The 23,240-nt window shown below is 34.3% G+C and overlaps 1 protein-coding gene across 2 annotated transcripts in view; it reads right to left on the bottom strand.

Annotated features, from left to right (window-relative positions):
• Positions 1-23,240, bottom strand: part of CFAP47 (cilia and flagella associated protein 47) — a 295,430-nt gene that overhangs the window by 11,599 nt on the left and 260,591 nt on the right. For both annotated transcript variants that reach the window (XM_071750490.1, XM_071750482.1), the window contains exons 58-62: positions 22,271-22,430; positions 21,538-21,635; positions 18,109-18,258; positions 7,465-7,636; positions 5,912-6,073 (exon numbers count right to left, since the gene is read on the bottom strand). In XM_071750490.1, the coding sequence (XP_071606591.1) occupies positions 5,912-6,073; positions 7,465-7,636; positions 18,109-18,258; positions 21,538-21,635; positions 22,271-22,430 (742 nt within the window). The remainder of the gene's footprint in view (positions 1-5,911; positions 6,074-7,464; positions 7,637-18,108; positions 18,259-21,537; positions 21,636-22,270; positions 22,431-23,240) is intronic.

Raw genomic sequence — 23,240 nt, forward strand, 5'->3', positions numbered from 1 at the left:
ACTGATCTGTAATTGTGCATATAAAATATTTGACAAGTCAGAGAAAAAAAAAAATATTGCATCAACTTAGTTTTTCATTTTCATGAAGAAATATGGAGAAAAAACAGTTCAAAAAGCTTTAAAGAAAACTAGCATTTTGTACAATTACTGTATAAGTAAAAATTAAATAATTATGTGGTTTAAAAGGATTTAATATTAATTCTTCATTTTTGGTTGAGCTCTGGAGTCACTGTTTGGCTTCTCACTTCTCAGCCATGAAGAGCAATGAGGTAGCTCAAGGGTGGCAGATAGATATACTCAGTACTCAGTATACTCACTAATAAATATATACTCAATAAATTTAAACCATGTGTAGAGTTCTGAAAACACATGTGAATGATGCACTAATGAATTAGTAAAAATAAGGGCAAAGGCCACATAGAGAAAGCAAATATGTTTGCCCACCAGTGTGTACCATACCTCCTCTCAGAATGGTCTGATACCAGATGATATGAGAACTGTCCTGACTCAAATAATGAACCAGAGTAAATATTAGTTTGAATTGTCCAATAATAATTGGACAATGAAATCATGGCAAAAATGAAGAGGTAAAATTACGATAGTATTTAATAGACCTTTATAGTTACTCTTCTAATTTTGCTCTTAAATAGCATTATATTTAAATGGCAGTATGTGCTCAACAGCATGTTAGATAATTTTCAAATTAGTAAACTAAAAAGGAATAGCACCTTAAGCATTCGATTACTGAAAAACCTAAAATTTATATTCTCACATAGAGATCTCACCACAAAACTTATTAAAAAAAAAACTTATAAAAAACCCAGAAAATCTGTAAATATAAGACTTTATTATATTATGGCTAAAAATTACTCTAATGTTCACTCTTCTCTCCCTCAAACTAGTGAAGCATTAAATTACTTCTGTAGAAACATAGTCCTTCACAAAACTTGGCATTTTGCAAACTATACATAAAAAACAATGCTTACTATTTTGATCAAATGTGTTTTTTTTCAGTAAAAGAATAAAAAAAAATCTTAATCTGTGAATTATGTAACTGCTTAAACAAATAAGTGATACAGTTCAAAAATGTTGCAATGTTCTTCCAAAAAGAAGTTAATCATAACTAAACATTGTAATTTGCAGTTAACATCTGTTGGATGAGACAAGAAATTTCAGTTATTATGTAGTGAAATACTTTAAACGTATTAACTGTATGTAGTCATATGACAAAAAATGACAATGACAAAGACAAAATTACAATGAAAAACTAGGAAAACCTTATTATATATCAAAACTGGTTAAGTTTTGAAGTAAAATGAACTTTGGTTTAATTGACCACTCTAAATATTGAATTCTGGATGTCAGAAAATATGTAACTCCAGTTATCAGAATGTAGCTTTGAGAAGCCTGTATCAGAATGAAAGGACTTTCAAAAATAGGAAGAAACAGTGAATGAAGAGTGACTGTCACAGAATGCTTTACGAAATATAACACCACTTTTGTTGTGTATATGTTGTGGAAATGAAGCAGGAGCTAGTTTGTGTTTTTTATTATATTCATGAAATGCTGGTATTTTTGTCTCATTACATTTTTGTCTCTCTCCCCAAGGGTACTGTATTTGCAGACTGGTAAGCTGACTTTTCCTGCTAAAGGCAGTCCAGATGCTACAGCTGGATACAGCTTCTGGCTAAACGTGTGACGTGTCAGGTATTGTATTAGGAAGGACAACCACAACTTTTTGGAAGCTCTGCTGCATCTGTACCAGTATCAATATTTTTCACCTGTCTCCTTTCAGAGTCCAAAAAATAGAGCTCAGTCAAAAATTGTTCTTTGCAGCAACCACAGTGTGGGCAATACTAAGATAAACTATTCTAATTACATCTTTTGACTAATGTTAGAGTTTTGCAGAACTGGTAACAAAGAGAACAGGAATTCAGGCCTGTCATATGAACAGTGGTGTGTGAGAGAGTGAGGAGAGAGTGCATGTGCTCTGAATGTAATGAATAGATTTCTTTGCAGCACACCTAGTTCTTGGTTATGGTAATTCTAATGAAATACAGCAATAATTACAGTAAAATAGAAATATTTCTCAAAAGTTGTAACTGTAAGCATTTGTATTGTTTTTTCCTTCACAAGTAGGAAGGACACAGGAAAAAAAGGGTTGCTGGCTATCCTTCAGACAGCATTAAAATTAATTTTGTGTGATCGAAGAATGTTTTTATTTGAACATTAATTAAATTTACTAGGAAATGTGTGTAGAAAAAAATAAGGAAAATATCCACAGTGGTGTTCAAAGTACAAAATGGAGGTTAAGATATCTAAGTCTGCACATGCTGTTATTTTAAAGCCAAACTTCATCTTCCTTATCTCCCCAGTCCACCTGTTTTTGTTGTCTCTTTATTCTAGCTCTGTTTCCATAGTTGGGTGGAGCCTTTGATTTTGCAGATATCACTCTGTGGAGATCTTATTGGTACCCTATGCTGTTTGTCCTTGTGGTAGCAGATGCTGACTCAGCACATTTTCTTGAAGTTTGAGTTCACCTGAAAAGTTTCCTCAAGGTGACAAAAATACTGGTTTTGATAAACACAGGACTGGAATAAAAGGTTGGGATGGAAGGATGGATAAAATGTTATTATCTATGGGAAGTAATACATGATGAAAACAGTCACTAACAGGTACATGAAAAGCTAGAATTATGTTGGAAAAAGGAGGCTCTGTGCATAAGAAGTAAGCAGATAGAACAGGAGACAATTACCCACCATCTTGACTAAACATTCAAAAGAAATGTACTTAATAAAAAACATTCAAGTAAACATTGTGTTCATATATATCTATCCACAGGAATATATAGTAGTTAGTAGTCTCAAAAAAAAAAAACCAGTTCTGTTTTAATACAATATTCTAATCACAAAAATGATCAAAAATACATTAAATTATTTTCAGTAGCACAGATATAGAAAGGACTAGTTTTCTTAAGCAAAGCATCCCTTCTGGAATTTTTACTCTCTGTTTCAATTACTGACATCAGTATAAAATAATACACCAACATTTGAGCTGGATATCAAACAACTTTCTGTTTCTACTTCTAGGGATAAGATTATTGTCTATTGCTTTTGGTTAATAGGGTTGTAATTATGTAAACCAGTGGCATTCAATAATCCATTTGGAATTAAAACAAACACCAGTGTTAACATTAGAGGCTTGTACCAAAGCCAGTTACCTCAGTGGAAATGTTGCCAATGATTTTAGCTGGTTTTGAATTAAACCTACCCTTATGAGAAAACCCAAAGAAGGTCATCTACGAAAGCTAAAAAAATCAAATTTCCCTTATTTGTCAAGTGAAATCTGTTTGCTTTACTCTAACAAATCTTAATGCCATTAAAAGAAACTATTCAAAAATATCCCCTTTGAGTATGCAAAGCTGAAAGTAAAATACTGGACTACTCATATATCATTTGAGTTTCTTCATACAACATAACTTCTCATCTGCATTCTCAGTGTCTTTCATTATTTAGTGAAGCAGGTATTGGGCTGCTTATCATTGGGGCCTATGTGTGTGTCAATTTTACATCTATTGAAAGAGAGTGTGCTTTACATATTTGCATGGACTCTCAGAGCTTTCATTATTGAAGATCATTGTGAGCAGTGTAGCAACCGCCTCCCATTTGTAACTGTTCCTTGTTCCTGAAAGAAGTGCATCGGATGTAGATAACGCTAAATTAGAAAGTCATCAGAAAAATATGTATTTCATACACGTTTAGGATTCTGCTTCAGAGGGGTAGAATTAAAGGAAGAAGCCCATATTTAACTTGCAATAGATGTAAAGCTAAAACCATTGACCTCATCGTTCCGCAGTGGTCAGCAAAGATGCTCTGAGGATCACTGAATATCCTCATTCAACTTGGTATATAAGAGAATACTAATGTGCTCTTAATAAGATTCTGAGCCTTTTTGGGGGGCTATGGTTTTCAAACATTTTTTATTGCATCACTGTACCCTGAATAGAGATGTACAGGTCTTCCGAGTGATGTTTTTCAACCTGTAGGTTGCAGAGGGAGAAAAAGACACAAGTGTAGCACCCCTTTCTAGCAGATTACTCATAAATATATCACTTTTTGTACCCCAGTGAGTCTCAAAGCAGCAGTGCCATGAGGTACTATCCAGCATAAGAAAGGAAGACAGAAACTATGTACATGTAAGGTTAAAGAAATCCACTTCTCTTTAAGTAACAGAACAGTTCTCTATGAGATTGTGCTGCTGACTGTTTACTTAAGAAAGAAAAACTCTCTAAAGGGATGATCATTTATTTCAGGGAAGGTCTGTTGCATGAGACTCCATATCCCAAACGAAACTTTTCATCCATATTTTAATATTTCATGGTTTTACTTTTAATCTAAGTCATTTCAGTTATTCAAGCATTAAATTATGTCTGTAATATACGATTTCCTTGTATAATTGCTTATGTACTGCAGATCCTGTAGGCTAAATGCTGGTTGGCCAACTGTTCTATAACAAAACCTTCATCACTAACAGCTCGTTAGCAAATCAAAAATACAATGATGAAATACAAAACTTACAGAACAGTTGTTGGTACTATTTACAACATGAGACTTATTCAGTACATCCAGTCATTGCAGTTTGTATTTGAAATGTACTGGTGAGAGCTCTTGTTACTCAAAATAAAGCTGGAAAAAAATTTTAAGGCAAAAAGTGAACCTGTCCTCCATCAAAAGCTCCTTCTTTATATAGCTGTAATGATTGAAGTTTTATAACACCTTTCTGGTGAACACTGGGTCTCTTCACTACTATCAAACACCAACCAGAAGATTACAGTATTGCCAGAGCAATTGCTTCCCTTTTGTCCCTGGAACAGCCCATTCTGTTCAAACTGTGAACTTGAAGACTGTGATAGGAGCCTGTTTTAGAGTCCTCTGTAATTATCATCACTGACAGCCATCTAAAAGCTGGATCAATTGTCCATCTTAGATGCACAGCATTTGGAAATAAGCTCTTGAAAACAATCACTTGGAACCAAGGACACTTCCTGCTGGGGATGCTACAATGAAAGTAAACTATCAAACAGCATACCTGGTATTCTTTCTAGATGTACTTTAAAAAGTCAATTAAAAAAAAAAAAAAGAAAGACATTTAAAATGAGGTAATTAGATTGTCAGCATCATGATTCCTTCAGGATCACTGTTTACTATTTTAAAACTTCTCTATCATTATGACACAGTTCACTCCTTCACGTTTTTCTGTAGACAGATGACACTGTGGGATTGCTATAACACGATGAAACTGTGAAATTAATGAAAAGCATGTAAAAATACATTAACAGAGATCTTTTTCAGGACTTTTAAAAGGAGAGTAACATAGTGAAGAATGACACAGATTTTCTCTAGTGAAAAGACAGAGTAGAGAAGAACTTGTAACACACTTATATAGTAAAACACAAATACTTAAAAAGGTACATTTTAAAATTGTCAAAGCACAATGCAAAGGATTGTTTTTAATGGTGTAAGTATACAGTACTTTGAAAAAAATCTATTAATAAAAACATTAAGGCTTGAATAGGTAACTTTTAATATCATGACACACCTTTCTTAAATTAGACATTTTAACACACAGAAGTTTTTTAGGGCAAAACTATAAAGTCATAATATAAGTATTTATACCTATCCCACAAATTTTCTCTTGATGGGCTACAGCCCAAATGTAGAATGCTTCTGCTTTCTACAGTAGAGCTTCAAAACCCATTTGTCACCTACACAATGTAGCACTTGTAATTAATGATGTATTACTGAAATAGCTACAGCTCAGTTATGTTTCTGCTGCCCAAATCTAGCATGTTTGAGTGTGAACCTTAGCCTCAAAAAAACCTGAACACATACTTTATTGTAAGTATTCTTACCTTGTCTGGCTTGTAAGTCTAAAGCTGACCACAGATTCCTTATTCAGGCCAACTGCTTCGATATTGATAACATCATCCACTTCTGGCTCTGTAGCAATGAACAGCACTGGAAACTTCCAAACACCTCCTCTAGCACACTGTACTACGAGAGTTGCCTCATACCTTAAAATTTCAGATAAAAACATTCAATACAAATAACATTCTGAGTAAATTAGCGTCCAAAAGAAGCCTCGTGTGTACAACTATACTACAGGAAAATAAAAATACAGATTACTTTAAACCTGAATACATCCTTAATTTTACATGCTATGGTATTTATCAGTTTTACTTAGACTGGAATGTAAACTATCACTTGATATTTAAAGCAGAGTAAAAGAAAAGACATCATATGAAAGCAAAATGATGGACACAGCCAAGAGTTTAGGTTCTTCCGCTGCTTACTATTGGTTGAGTTGTATTTGTTTAACTCAATTTGTTTTACTCATTGTTCTTCATTTACTGGGGTGGTAGAGGAGATTTGGTCTGCAATATGTCAGCAGATCATATTAGAATCAAACAGAAAAAGGTCTGTGTACTTTAGAAAAAATCTAGACTGACAACTTCAGACCATCTAAGAAGAGAGATTCCACTGTAGATTCTGAAAGATCTACAGAAAGAAAGAAACTAATTAATTTCTGTCATTGAGTCCTCTACATGAAGATTGATAGGTTTCAAAAATACAAAGATAAATCAACAAACCAACCAAAAATAATAAGAAAGTAGAGTAGAAATAAAACATTTTCTAAGTTATACTCACTTCTGACACAGTGACACTTCATGAGGCATGTAGTCTGAGGCAGGTAGATAACCTTTCCTAGTTTTGAGCTTTGTTTATTTCAGTTCCTTACTGCATCCTAAAAATACATGCTTTGCAAGCAACCCATGCATGATATTCAGCAGTGGCTAGTCCCTAGTCTTCCTGGGAATGTTGAGCCTCTGATTCTACAGTGTGTCTGCATCTCACTGAAGGTTCTTTCCTCCCCACACACATTTGACTGCTTCCCTCTCTCTCTCTCAAAAGGATCTCCCTTTTGACATGGGGTATACTATGTAAATGCAAGCAAACTCACTGTTTTTCACATTGTATTTATAAAAGAGGGTAAGATTTTCCTGTGGAGTGTTGTTACTGTCTGATTTCAAATTAAGCCATTCAATCCAGCCAAGGAACATGCACAAACGCTAGCTTAGGTAAAGCTTTTCAAGACTGACAAACCATCTTGTCTATGCTTTCTGTGAATTTTGAGAACTACTAAGTTTCATTGGAAATCATTCAATACTCCAATGTTTAGAAGTAAATTGATGTAAAAAAAAACCTTATTAAAGTTTCTTGTTACTTACTAAGATACAAACTCTTGTAACTCAAGTTACTAAGGCAATAACTCCACAGAACCACCTAGCAGATCTCAGAGGTGAACACAAATTGAATGAAACAGTGGAGGCAGGTGCTTACATAGCTAAGAGTGACTGCACAATTTTATTGCATGTTTTGTTGGTAATAAGGAATAAGACCTTACCTCATTGGTTTGTTAGGAGCAAACACTACATTAAAGGTCAGTGTTCCAGTTCCGGATTCTGTATCCCATTCTCTTTGAACCAGATGCATGCCAACCAAAGCTTCAAGCTGCAACTTAATTTCATCTGATTGATATTGTAATTCATATAGAAATTCTGCTGATGCAGAGAAACCTAAATGATATATGAGAAAAATCAGTCTGCGTGCATTCTAATCTCAAATAGTTGGGTGGTTGGTTTTTACAATTTTTTCGTTTATTACTAAAAATTTCAAATAAGTAAAACAGTACTTATCCAAAACTGGAGTGATTTTCTCCTGACTGCAAATAATTTCATATTACAATCTATATAATATCCATCAAAATGGAAGCTGGAGAATACACTTGGGAGAAGTAACATAGAATCATAGAATCAACCAGGTTGGAAGGGACCTCTGAGATCATCAAGTCCAACCCTTGATCCACTACCACTGTGGTTACCAGACCACGGCACTGAGTGCCACATCCAGTCTCAAAAAACTCCATGAACAGAGAATCCACCATCTCCCTGGGCCGCCCATTCCAATGTCTGAGTGAACAGCAATAAACTGCAATACCAATGTTCTGGCTACCACTTATTTATGGAGAGAGATTTCTAGTTCATCAGTAATTGAGAATTGTGAGAATATAATACTATTTTGAGTAGTCAGACTGGGACAATCTAAAACAAAACAAAGCAAAAAAAGTCATTAAGCACATTAGTGTCATTGCTGGCTGCAAGCTTGAGAAAGAGTATACAGCAAAATAGTGAAGATGTCACTAGAAGCCTCTACTTATTCCCCATAGAAACTGTGAAAAGGTCAAGTAGTAATGACAGAAGAATAAACAGATGAGCTTCCTGAATCAAATGTCTCCTCCAGCTGTAATAAGGAAAACGACAATATTTGGTATACAGTAGTAATTTGTTCACAGAAGGGAACGTTTCTATGAGGAAAATTATCTCAAACTGCTAATCTATTTAAAAATTTTATGCATTTTATGGATGAAGACTTTTAACTCAACCACTAATTCCTACAGGAGATTTTTCATTTTATTGTGACCACATATCTCAGGGCACATTTTGAATTCAAACATCCAAGTGCAGTGTGTTACACAGAACTTTTGTGCATGCATCCCTCCATACACCGGCTATGGGGCCCCAGTCAGCTGCAGAGTTAATTCCCAAGCCTTCCAGCTTGGAATTCTAAAATATTTGCTTTGATATGAAGTCCAAGAAGTAATGCACTGTGAGATATTTGAACAAAAGTTTACTTTGTTTTGCCGATCTCTAATGCTACCCAGTGTCAGTGAATATGGAGATGCTTTCCTATGCTTGTAGGCCTTTCCCCTTTTCTGATATGCACAGAATACTCCTTTTTCTTCATTCAACATTTGTTGCCAATGTTTTTGTAAAGTGCAGTTTAAGCCTATGAAATGTAGCAGTTTATACTGAATCATTTCTGACTCTTTAAAGTGGATTCTTCACACAGATGTCTGCACAATTTATACTAGATCAAAGAGTGACACAGTTGTAACCAAAATATTATTAGCAACATACAGGATTATTGCTCATAGTAGACACACACTGAGAATTAAATATACAGTATTTCCATGTATGAATTAATCAATTATAAATATACTTTATTACAATAAATGTACTTAGTTATAATGAAATTGGTCATGAATTAATTTTTCCTACAGTTTATAAAATTCCTAGTATCATCCTATACTGTTCCATGCTTTGTTGTTTCTCTGTTTGTAAAATATAATGTTTGTGCCGAACATTCCAATACAAGCACAAGGCTTGTAGTAGTCAGGCAAATGCTAAAATATAGTCAGACACAAAAATTAACTTATTATGGGACGACATCATTTGGAGCATTCCAAGGAGAGAAAATTGCAACTGTTGAGCAAATGTTTCTTTTAGCGGTTATACCATACAATGCTACTTGGGAAATGCTTGTTTTATACTTCAGATTCTAGGAAAACCAAGTTGTGGAATGTATGGTGCTTTTAGTATGCAAAGACAATTGGGCTTGGTTTGATACATGTCTAAAATACCTTTTAGAAGCAATTAAATATTTGGGTTGTTTCTGCTCCAGATTGTTTTGTAACCTGTTATATGTTCATATTAAGTATTTAGTAAAAATATACATATATATATATATGAATATATGTGTGTGTATATATATATATATATATACACACACCACTTAAGGAAAAATGATCCTTTTATAGGTGCAAATATTTAAGGCTTCATTATTCTGGTTATTTAGTTGTTCTTGATCTATATTACTGATCTACTTAGGGACAGTTCAAAAAAGAGAAATGTAATTAGATTTTCATCACAGATGCCCTGAAAACTCCTATATTATCATACTATGAAGCCTCTGTGGAAAAAAAAAAAAAAAAAAAAAAGCTGTGAGTCATTACAAGAAATTTGTCCAAATGTTCAGAGTTGTCTCTCCTCTTTGTATTTGCAGTTTCAATTAAAATGCTGAAAGAATTAAAACATTGGAGAAGGAATTAATATTTTATTTAAAATAATGTCAAATATAATATACCAGAATACTCCAATATACCTTGACCCTTTAGCCCAGCTCTCTGTGCATTTTACTTCACATTTTCATCTCTTTTTAGAAATGACCAATTTAATCCTGGTAAAATTCTTATTTTGTTCCAATGCAAATTCAAAAATACACATGCAGATTTAAAGTATATCCCAATTAATCCACCTCCGTTCTGTAAATAGCAGCAGGGAAAGTTTTAACCACATTTAACTCCACATGGAGATATTACTAATCCAAATGCTGGGAAGACACAAGCATGCTATTTATACACGGCTTCTTACATTTTACATCTAGAGAACAGAAATTCCAATTATAAAAAATATAACTTCCTTGTATTTCCTGGAGAATATTATTCATTATTTAAGTAAGAAAAGGAGTAAGAATATGTTTTTGAGGTAATTATTCCAAAAAATGCTTTAAAAGCATAAACATTTCTTGTATTCAAACGTAATTAATCTTAGTCTTTAAGTCTTTTCCTTTGTATAAATAAAGACTTCCAAAAGGCAGTATACACTTATGCAGCATTTGCATATGCAGAATTATGGAAGCATCTATGTTTAAAAGGTTTTTGAGCTATATAGATTTATGATTTGGCTGTCATTTATTTTTAAGCATAAGTAAGTATACTTCTTAAAAAGCACTATTGCTTAAAAGCAACTATAGAAGTGTTGAGGATTTGTTTGGTCGTTTGGTGTGGCGGGTTTTTTTGGCTTGTTTTGGGTTTTTTCCCCTTTTTTCCAAAAAGCCTCTAATAACATGAAAGGAATTAGACTACTTTTTATTATTTATTTTCTGACACATAAGAATGATAACATGGTAACTCCAAGGACTTTTTACTCTGAGCCTACAAGTGGGACAAATGTGAATTCTTGTGACTTTTAGGATTAACTCTAAAACTTACAGTTTTCTTACACCTAAAAATTAAAAGACAAGTTTCTCAGGTTCACAAAATAAGAATTCCATCAATTTAAATTACTTTTTAGTGGAAAAGAACCTGTGTTCAAGCTTCAAAAGAGTTAATTACAAAGGCACTGATAGTCCTAATGTGACTTGTGAAAGGCCCACAGGATATATCTGACCTGGAAGAGAGATTCACTCTATCATTAGAGAAGCCTTTGTACCTCCCTCCTATTTTTGAAAAGCAAGTAAGTGTGTAACTTCACTGAAGACCAGCTCATTATACAATGTGTTTTCTGATGATTAAAAATTTAATGGACACTGGCCTGTGAGGCTGCAGTCTCTTGTGGATACCTAAATGAGATCCAGCCTTCTGAGCTCCCTGCAAATAGTGCTTAACTTGCAAGGGACTTGATCACTTTAAAAAAATGGCAATGGAGAGGAGCTTTCTAAGGGACCCTCCTTACTTTCACACTGTCTCTCATTTCCAGTGACACAGGAGGAAATTAAAGCTGTGATGGAACAACATTCAGACTGCAAATATGCTTGTCCTCATTACAGAGGCTTTTCCTTGAATAGACGCAATAAAACAGAGATGCAAGTGAATTCACTCAATTGGCCTTCCTCACCTCCCACTCAGTATGCTGCAGTCTTATTTGCAGCTATTTAATAAAGGGGGTCAACCAAATCACAGAACACACACACAGAGTGAAAGCTCAGCCATTCAACTTCATGTTTTTCAAAAGCTAGGTAAGTTATTTTATTTGGTGCTGAATGAAAACATATTGCACTCTCTCAGATTTTTTACCACTAGTTCTGCTGATTCTTCAAGGCTAAGAACCCATTATGGCCCTGAAAGTTAAAGATTTCTACCAGTCTTATTCTAGCAGCCTGGAGGTTGATAAAATAGAAACTAGAGGATCAGACCTTAACTAATTACTTCTACCAGACAGGTAGTTTCCAAATCTTGTGAAATACCTGCCTTCATAACCCCAGTGAGCTCCCATCTTACACTTGTTCTTTTCCAGTGTCTTCCAGGAGTTTCCACACAGACTGCTGGAAGTCAGTAGGCAGTGTGGAATGAACATTAAGTATGCAGTTATGCTTCACCAGCAAAAGCAGCAGTAGAGAGAATACATTATAGTACAGTAGATTGAAACATTTTAATGAAGTATTCAAGTAAAAATTCAAGTGAATAGCAAAAGGGAACTATAGGAGTTACAAAGGAAAAAAAATAAAAGGAAGCCTGATGGTCAAGAACATCCTAACACCTAGGCATACAGTATCATCTGGGCAGTAAGAAATTAATCTCTTCTGAGAAGCAAGTATCTATTTCTCACTGTAAAATTTCGTATCTTGAGAATAATAACAGAATAAACAAAGTGCATAAGAATCTGAAAAGACCTGGTTGTAGTTGAACATACCTTTCACTAAATTTCTTTTTACAGGTACAAAAGTGCTGTATATAGAGCATTATAAGTACTAGCCAAGATAAAACTATAATTCACTAAGCACCAGACACCATTTTACCTTAAGTACAAAGAAATAAATAGATAATAAAGTGGTGTCCACTTGATAATATATTTATTGATCCTCAATGCAATTCAATCAAATCCTCAGTGTAGTTTTGTGTTCATCATTACACCTCTTCCCTGCAAATTTATTTCTCTTTCCATATCAAATGAAAGCTTCCCATCTATATCTTCAAGAGGTCTACAAAACCCTGCTCTTGGACTCTGTTTTTTTTTTTAATTATACATCCTACTGCCCATTTCCCTAGCAACCAACTTCAACATTTTTTCCTAACTTTTCTCTTACATTTGACATTTGATTTTTCTGTTTTGTAATTTTTCCTCTTTCAAAACATGTCTATAAAATAGATTTCTATGGTTAAGCAGATTTCCATCATAAAGAAAGCAGTAGAAAGCACTTTCCCCTTCCTCCCCCCCCACCCTTTTTTTTTTTTTTTTTTTTTTAAATGTCTTACTTCAAAACACTGCATCATTTACTGGATAAAATGGAAGTCTATGAATCCATGTATATGAAACACATGGTGTGCCTCTAGCATCTGATGTTCTGCATACATTTCTTCATTCTTCCTTGCAGCTAGTTCCCATATATTCTCTCTTTGAATTCTTATTGGAGTAATTCCCTTTTTGTTAAGTCTATCCATACCATCCTCTTAACACTATTTTGAAATTACTTGGCATAGTAAACTGAAACAAAAAAACTCAGAAAAAGCAAAAGGATTCTCACCAATTCAAAGCATCTCTCACATTATCCTGCTTTGATCAGGCATTCAGCTTATATTTGTACACTGATAAATTAATGAATTGAAGGAACAGATTAAAATTTATTTCTTGAAAAACGCTGTATTCCTTTTCCCACATTCTTCTATTTTATTTATCATTGTCTTAATTTACCTTGCAATTCTAGAAAACAAAGATGATCTTTCTACCTGGCACAGGTAATGCCAAACCAGCTTCTTCATGAACATGTTGTGATTTAGTATATTTCACACAGAAATTATTTTTACTGTGCTATTCTAACTCACTTGCCTCACTTTGAATGTTGGCACCTGAAATCAGTAACAACTCAGGATGTCTCTTAAACTGTTTAATTTTTATTGGGCCGCACATATTCTATATTGAAAACAATATTACTTATAATTTCACGGTTTTTTCCATTGCACTCATGATGATGATATCTACTCACTTAAGTGTTACATTACAAAATCACAGGATCACAAAATTGTCATGGTTGGAATAGACTTCTATGATCACTGTGTCAAACTGTTAATACAGAAAAAAAACCCCAAACCAAACAAACGAACCCATTCCACGAGAGCATGTCCTGAAGTGACTCATCTACATGGGTTTTTAATGCCTCCCCGGAGCAATACCTCCCTGGGCAGCCCAGTCCAGTGCCTGATTACTCTCTCAGTTAAAGATATTCTTCCTCAAATCTAATCTAAACTTCCCGTGATAGAACTTCAGGCCATTTCCTCCAGTCATATTGTTATTTACATGAGAGAAGAGACCAGCACCCTCTTGACTACAGCCTCTTCTCAGGAAGCTGTAAAGTTTCCTTATGACTCCAGCATACCTTCAGGATGCCTTCTTGTGAGCATATACTTTTCCTGTTACTCTTCACAGCTTATGGGATGTGGTTTTCTTGAGTTTTGTTCTAAGTATGCTCATGGTATTGTTATATTCACCTTTTATTACTTCAGAAAATCACAGAATTGTCAGGATTGCAAAAGACCTCTAAGATCACTGCATCAAACTGTCAGCCCAGAAAATACCCCCAAACAACTCACCATCCCACTTGAGCATGTCCTCAAGTGCCTCATTTACACGTTTCCCAAGTACCTCCAGGCATGGTGACTCCACCACCTCACTGGGCAGCCTGTTCCTGTGCCTGACTACTCTTTCAGTAAAGAAATTCTTCCCAATATCTAGTCTAAACCTCCCCTGGTACAACTTCAAGCCATCTCCTCTAGTCCTATCATTATTCACTTGGGACAAGAGGTCAACACCCACCTCACTACAGCCTCCTTTCAGGTAGGTGTAGAGAGCCATAAGGTCTCCCCTCAGCCTCCTCTTCTCCAAACTGAACACTCCCAATTCCCTCAGCCTCTCCTCATAGGACTTGCTCTCCAGACCTTTCAGCACCTTGGTTGCCCTTCTCTGAACTCGATCCAGCAACTCAATGCCTTCCTTGTAGTGAGGGGCCCAGAAATGAACACAGGATCTGAATTGCATCCTTGTCAGTGCTGAGTGCATGAAAATGATCACTTCCCTTCTTCTTCTGGCACACTATTTCTGATGCAGGCCAGGATGCTGCTGGCCTTCTTAATCACCTGGGCACACTGCTGGCTCGTGTCCAGTCAGGAGTCAACCAGTACACCTGGGTTCTTTACCTCTGGTCAGCTTTTCCTGGTCAGCCACTTTAGCACTGCCTGGGGTTGTTGTGACCTAAATGCAGGACCTGGCACTTGGCCTTGTTAAACCTTATACAATTGGCCTCAGCCCAACAATTCAACCTGTCCAGATCTCTCTGTGGAGACTTCCTACAGATCAACACCGTAACACAACTTCTGTGGTGATTCCATGTATTTTCAAGTTATTTGCCTTATAATGTTAAGTTTTAGCTGTATCTTCAAAGCTTTAGATCAATTTATTCTTAACCTGTCATAACTACAGGTCTGATGCACCTATTTGCAAAACCAAAGTTGTATAAATTCTCCATAATAAGTGGGAGAAGTTGTGTTTCTTTCTTTAGCTTCACGTTTATATGGGAAATGTGAAATATGGGAGAGAAGAAAGAGATCTACAGTGGATAACTTCATCTACTCTGACAACAACACTTGAGCAGTGTAGCTTCAGAAACAGAAGAAAACAACAATTTTACACACAAAAAAAAAAAAATAGGATGTAATAATCTGGAAAAAGGTTATGGGACAGACTTCTTCAGTGTGTGCATGTGTTTGTTGCTACAGAGATGTGATACATTGTCTAAGGCAAATTCAGGTGCATAAACCCTCTGTTTGTTTGGGTTTGTTTTGTTTTTGTTTGTTTGTTTGTTTTAATGATGAAGAGCATGCAAACACAGCTAAAACAGACAGGGAGTGCACCAGTCCACTGTTTGTCTGGAAAATCTTCAAGAGGTTTGGATGAATCCTGGGTCTTTAGTTTCATTTACTGAAAAATGTCTTTAGAGCCATATGTAAGAAAACAGATGAAAAATACATACAGGGTAAATATATGCATTTAATACAATTTAAAATTATTTTTAAAGGGTCATACCATGATTGCTTTTTCTAAACCATTAAGTTTTAATTATTTGATCTCTGGCTTTTTTTTGAGATTTAAATAATAAACTATGTCATGTTAGCTAAAGAGTATTTAAATTATAACCTCTTTCTTAGGGAACTGTAATAATTTTCTGTTTCAAATTATATCTTCTGGATTAAATCAAATGATTTTAAGGTAAAAGACCTGCTTGAAGATTTTTCACTTAGCAAGAACTTATACTTGTCCAAATAATTTAAATACTGAAGCACAGTAGTAGCTGCTGAAACCTATCTGCCAGTAATTATTGTCATTTATCTTTGGATATAAAACCAGCTTACTAAACATCACACATAACACTGTGATGAATCACCCTTTCAGAAGAGAAAAAATTTAAAAAAAGCTTGCCAAGCTGTTATCTTGGAGGTTTACACTTTTATTTATGTTATTACTGGTAGACCGCTGAAAGCTCAATTAGTAACATTAAACTTGATTCCTAACAGGCATCAAGTTCATCTAGCAATAATGTCATTATAATGTCATTGAAAACCATGAAAAGTACCAGAGTTATAAATGCTTTTACTGACTATGTTGTAAAGCATTTCATTACCCGACTTCTTACTTGAAAAGATGCAATGTCCCAAATAAATGTCTTGCAGTATGTGCAGAAGCTAGTGTTAACAAATATGAAACATTATTCCTATAAATAAAACAAGCACTACACACCAGGAAACTGCAATGCTTTCAAAACGTTGCCTCAACTTGCTCAAAGCATGCTCTTCTGGTCAGTTCAGATGCTGCCATGTTGGAGGGAAATAGCCCAACTCTTTTAAAGGTATGCGATAAGAAAATAAATTTTTTGATATATAGTTGTTCTCACTAGGCTGAAAAAAATTTATATGATGGTTTCTACAGTTCTCCTAAGAGGCAAGAATATATGTTGAGAACTTCACATTTTTTTTTTTACTAAATTGGTGACTATAACTTTGTAAGATGGGAATCTAAGATAATATGCACAAACATAAATCACCATTGTCACCACAATGTAAGAAGATATAAAGTCTACCTAAGTAATTACAAATATTTATTAATCAGTAAGTATATGCTGTGCAAGCTCTTGTTACCTGTTCAGTGTCAGATCTGATCCTGCTTTTAAGGCATTCTAAAATAAAGTCTGTTTGAAGATCTGGATGGTGATTGCCAATGTGAGGCTACATGGGTAAGCATTCAGGGCAGGGGCACATTTGCATGAAAATCATCCTTCTAAGAATCTATATCTTGATATAGATTCTATATCTATATAGATATCAATCTATATCTTGATATAGATTTTACAGCTTTTCTGTTTTTTAAAGTTCTTTGGCAGAAAAATTTCTGCAACACAGTTTTCCTGCAAAGCCTCTTGGGGCAGATTCTATGTGGCATAAAGGAGATACAAAAACCAAGTTTGCTATCTCTCAAATAAATTGCCAAATAGATTGCAATCACAGCAACTTCTATACACTTATCTTTTACCACCATATAGTGCATTATACTCTTAACAAAACTGGAGCTTGGGTGAAATGCCTTTATGTTATTTACAGATACGTTAAACACACAATAGAATGTGTCATGTAATGTGTCAAAATTTTAAAATAAATTTTTTTCTAAAAATAGGCAGACTTCAAACCTCAAAAGAAATGGAGATTAAGTCCTAAACAGTGCAATAACTGATGAAGGTAAAACGTAACAATGCAAAATTTGCTGTAGAGAGTGTGCCAGTTAACACACATCCACCAACAAAATACCAGGCACGCAACAGTAACAAGTATTCTTGTGTTCTTTTCTTACTACTTCTATATTATTCCATTCTGCTTCAGAGGACTATAATACAAAAGCTGGTGTATCTTGTAAGAAATTGATTTTTGCTTTGTTTTGTGCTGATTAACAGTAAGTGGAAGCTATCTTTTTTCAAAGCTTTACTATCACTTTCAAACAAAGCCTCTTTCTTAAATCCATTTTCCTGCAGATACTGGCCAGCTGGTGGGAATGCATCTTACAAATAGGGACAACTATAGATAAAAATTTCCTTGCAATGCTTATACAGACATGTTTTTGCCAGCTTTGGACTTTGTGGAGGCTGGTGTCTTGTGAAGGAGAAATGGTAGGTGTGCAAGTCTTGCATTATCGACAGGTATGAAAAGAAAGGTTCAGCTTAAAGGTTCAGCTTCTGCCTATAATGGCAGAAATACTGTTATACAAATGCCCCATATTTACAACAGGGTAGAAATATGGACTAAGAGAAGGATTTGTCAAATGTTCATCTATTGGCACTTACTTTATGTGCAACGTTCCTAAAATAGCATAATATCCAAGGGATTTTTCCTTACCATCTACTTCTTGGACGTTGGCTGGCTTATTTGTATTGACCATGGCAGAATTTCTTGTAGCAGGCGTAGCATTTACACCAGGAACTACACCAGTCAGCTGTATTTCTAGTCTTCTTTCCACTCTCTGCCTGGCTTGACAGCACACCACGGCTACAGAGAAGCAAGAAGCCATTATTTGTAAAGCATCAGCATCTAGATTTCAAACGTGCAATTAAACATAGAAGTTAAATGTGCTTAGAGACTGAAAGAATTACAGTAAGGACCAAGACAACTGCAAGCTTTTTCCATTTCACAGTTTCTATTGTTCTGTAGTAGAAAATATCATTAAGCAAAAAAATCTCTGTTCATGCAGGGAGTTCACAATAGCACTTGAAAATGTCTCCTATTTTTTGTAACCATTAAGTGTATCTTCATTTTAATTTATTTGCAAAGAGATATGATATCGTTTGACACATGCCAATGAGAATGGAAGACTAAAAGGAAAACATATACAAGAATTAAAAATTTATTTTTTCATTTAACACAGTTTTTCAAACTTCAACTTTTACGTAACTATTTCAGAATAAAAAGTATTCTGTACGGTTTCTCTTTGCAGCATGAGAGATTTTTTTTGTCGATTCAGCGAGTGATTTTAATTTACTGCTTCTAAAATATGTCATTTTTCATTACGAGGCAGTTGGGTTTTAGCTTACACATTACATTTTATAAAGCTTACTTCAATAGTTATGTGTTTGTGGTTCTTTCAATAATTATTGGCATCAAACAAGAAGAAGATTACATGCAAGAACTGAAAGAAAAATATTTTTTCAAAAAAAAAAACGTTTAGAATTTTACAGAAAGCAACATGAAAAAGAAGAGCATTACATCCTCCTTAGTTTCAAGAGCTAAATATGATTTTAATAAGATATATACCAAAATATTCTATAAAAATAACCCTGAACTTCATGATTTAATGATAAATAATTTTGTACCATATCTTGACATGTCATTGTGAAAAGTGTTTTTAAAAAGAGCCATGAAACACATGATAGGAGGGTTATTTAGTTTCAGCTTTCAGTTCTGGAGCTTGATTGACTATCAGTATAGATAAATAGAAAAATAGAAAAATATATCATTCTGGAGAAACATAAATTGAAGTAATTTCCTTTCTTAAAAAAACCTGCAATGTTTTGTTTGTATTTTCCTGTTTAACATTAAGTAATTTCTACAGCTCTCTTCTGAGCATTTCCATGAGGGAAGTTGCTGAAATAGTTAAAACACATCTTTTTGAGGTGCAGAGCAATCACTGTCTGTGCTACACCATCTTACTTAGTATTTCAGATTCCTGTTTGCACGTTGTGTCAGTATCATTTGCTATTCATTTTAGTACTAGAAATGAGTTTGTATTTTCTTTTTTCTAAATGGCTTAGTAACATTTATGAATAAAACCCAGATGTGGGATTTGACTGGGAAAGTCCCTGAGCAACCTGATCTTATTAGACCTGGCTTTGAGCAGGATGTTGGATTAAATGACCCCCAGTGGTCCCTTCCAATCTAAATTGCTATATGCTGCTCGATTCTACAAAAATTAGAAACAATATAGTGGATGCTTCTCCATTTGTAATCACTTTTATAAGATAGTCAAGCTGTAACCTACATGGCATGTACTACACAGGTTGTGACCAGTGATCATTTTAATTGGTCTCATGAGATACTAAGACAAATGACTTCTGGAAGTTTAAGTAAGATGCAAATAAGAATGACATAAAAGATGAACTTCCTAATACACTAGCAAAGAAGCTGTGGGTTTTGACATAACAGCTTGTATCCTCCAGGGAATTTTAGTAAATGTCCTCATTGAAAGAAACTACATTATCATTTTGATCATTATTAAAAAAAATAATAAAATCATTTAAAACCAAACTAGATTTCTTGTAAATTACCTGCTTTGGATTCATATCTTACAACTGGGATTTTTTAAAAGCCCATTTATAACTGAAAATCATAGACCTTCAGAATCAAGGCAGGAATGGAGTCTGTTTCATAAATATACTTACAAACATATTTTAGTTTTACAGGTCATTTTTCAATGAAAGATCTAGTACTTCCCAGTTCATTGTTATGGACAAAAAGAGGTAGGTATTCAAAATCAATGTCATGCTCCTTGTAGACATTACAAAGACTTACTGAACATAAAATAATGAACATAATAAATGTAACATAGTTACAAATAGTCTAAAGCTTAGTTTTTTCTGGTTTAAAGAAGCATTTAGGAATACAAAATTCCTTAAGATTTTACATAATTTTGTTATCGTATACAGAAGTGATATCACTTAAGCAATTAGTGAATGCTAACAGTTTTAACTCTTAACTACCTAATGAAAATAACCAACCAATAAAAGGAAGATATATCCCAAAGTCTGCCAGTGAAGTACATAACTTTAAATAACACAACAAACACTGACATCAATATACATAGACTTAATGCTAATGAGACTTGTTAAAACCATCATTTTGGGCAATAGATGATTGCATGATAATATTCTGCTTCATTCCTTAGGTATTAGAGTGGAAATTAAGGAGATGAAAGCTCTAATTAATACCTCATCATTGGTATTTGTCTGAAAGTAAAGGGTCCTTAAGCAAGTTAATTCATGACAGTAAAAATACAGATTTCTATAGCTTTCCCAAAGTTATTCCTGTACCTTAGTCAATTTAGAGTAGAAAGGTGTTATGTTCACTCATCAAAAGTCAAGAGGAAAAGACAAGGTGCTGTAAAATTTTCCCTCATCTACATCTTAAGCTGTAGTTTAATCAAGGTTATATATCTAAAAAGCTGCTTGCAATTTCTGTTTCACAACATTGGGATCATATTATACCTGTAGAATATAGATGCATCAAATCTATAAGCATTTTATGTCTCAAAACCAAGCAAATGCAAAACCCCTATGAATAGCAGTCATCTTTTAATGCATGCTTACTTCTCATGAGTAACTGAAAAACCTACTGCTATTCACACTGTTTTATATCCTGGATTTGATTGAGGAGTGAAAAGCTAAGAGAAACAGCAAGCATCTATTCTGGTATTTCATACCCTGTAAACTCTCCTGATTGGTGTTCTCAGTGCACAAACATAATTTTACACTTGTGCCAGCTTCTCATTTGATTTACCTTCATTTGTCTAACTCAGCATTAACTGGGACACTGAAGGATGCAAGCCTTTTCAGCCACCTTTGGCTCCTTCTATCCACAATAAGGACAAAATAATAGATGTATATATCTTTTGTAGGCTGGCAAAGGAGATTTTATTTTTAACATGTGGTTTTATCATTTTTATTTAATTTTGAACAATGCACTACTGCAAATTCTTGTGGTCAAGCAGGTGAGAACATAAATGACTATTTAATTTTTTTAAATTTATTGTTTGAATTTTTTTCAAACATTACCTACCTGGAACTAATTTCTGCTGTGGTGCTTCAGGTATTCCATGAATTGGATAGATCCAGAGTATTCCCTGAATTCTCCCATTCTCTGCTACAGTAACAGCGCTTAGAAAATAAATTGAGAGCATCATTGTGACAGATTGCTGAGAACTGTTTTTCCAAAGTAATCTAGACTTAAGAGTTGTTGGTGAAGTAAGATTTCATTTTATTGTATGCTGCAATGCTAAACATATCTAAGAAAATATTAAATCAATTCAAATCAGAACAGCAATACTGACATCCATCTGGTTTGGTGTCTTCAAATATTATTCTGTCTTGATATGAGAATATTTAGCCTGATCAGGTCTCCCTTATGTCATGTCTGCATTGAAACAAAGTTTATGCAGTATATGCATTACATAAACATATCCACAGGAGAGTCATTACTAGCCCAAATATACTAAAAACATTAGAGGCATCTAAGAGCTTTCATTTACTCAGTATGCATAATTCCACTGGCAGCCAGTACTTTACATTTTCTTTATTCAAGCTTAGAAAAGGTAGATATTGAAACAGATAAGAGGCTTGCCCTAAGCTTGCATAGTTTGCAGGGTATATTAAAGCTTATGTTGGATACCTACTGCCCTCAAAATTAGACACTTGATTACCCTTGGGAGCTACACATAAATAGTCAAAGGTGAAAATGATGATAGGATTGAGTATCTTCGACTACTCTTTCTTTTCCTATTAGAATAAATTACCTCTTTAAGTCTTTATTTAGTTCAGCAGAATCCTCGTAAGGCCAGTTTTCACCATTTTCCCTCATGACATGAATTACCACCAGAACCTCATACATTTTCATTGTATCTGGTGTGAACAGTACTGGGACGTCCAATTTCTGTTTTGGTGCTAATTGGATTCCTGTAACAGAACAGATCACTGTGGTATTTTGAAAGCTTTCAGAATTATTTAGATAATTTTACTGACAGTTTTTTTTCTTTTTGATATGCTATTTAGCATTTTATCATACTGTACCATTTTCATTGTGATAACAGATTCCATTTTACTCTGTTTTTACTACAGCTAAATCTCATCTTACAGCACCACTTGTGGCCTGGCTCCCTGTAATAAGAAACTTTTTGGTTCAGTGTCCTAAACAGGAGAGTTTAGACTTCTGCTTACAGATAAAGCTTTGAAATGAAACCCAGAAAGACTCTGAAGGCTTAAAACAAGTTCAATGAAGCAAATGCCTCAGATATAATGGTCAAAAATAATGTGTAATATAGGTAAGTCAAGCCCATTTTCTAGAACCTAAGTAATGCTTTTAAAGCATCTGTGCATTGCAGCACAGGAAAGTAACATTATATTAAAAAGTTCCATCCAAAAGCAATTGTTTATGTTCAAGACATAATTGAAATATAGTTGGAAGAATTTATATTAGTACTATACAATTTGTGTCTTTTCTGTATGTTGTCTCATTTGATTGGTTTTACCATTTAAAAAAAAGTAAAATCATGTTGTCTATAATGATGGTAACCTGATACATTGCATTTTTAAAGGCATTTTCCCAATGACTTGACAGTTTGCCAAGGGTCAGACTATCTACCTCAGCGTGTGCTCCAGCAATTTAAAAGATAAAGATACAGAAAAATTACAGGAAGTAGAACAAGTCAGTCATACAGTCTTTTCATTATCAAGCTCTTTGCTTTGAAAAGAATTCTTGAAATTTGG

The sequence above is a fragment of the Heliangelus exortis genome, chromosome 1 (genome assembly GCF_036169615.1).
Source record: "Heliangelus exortis chromosome 1, bHelExo1.hap1, whole genome shotgun sequence".
Taxonomy (NCBI): Eukaryota; Metazoa; Chordata; class Aves; order Apodiformes; family Trochilidae; genus Heliangelus; species Heliangelus exortis.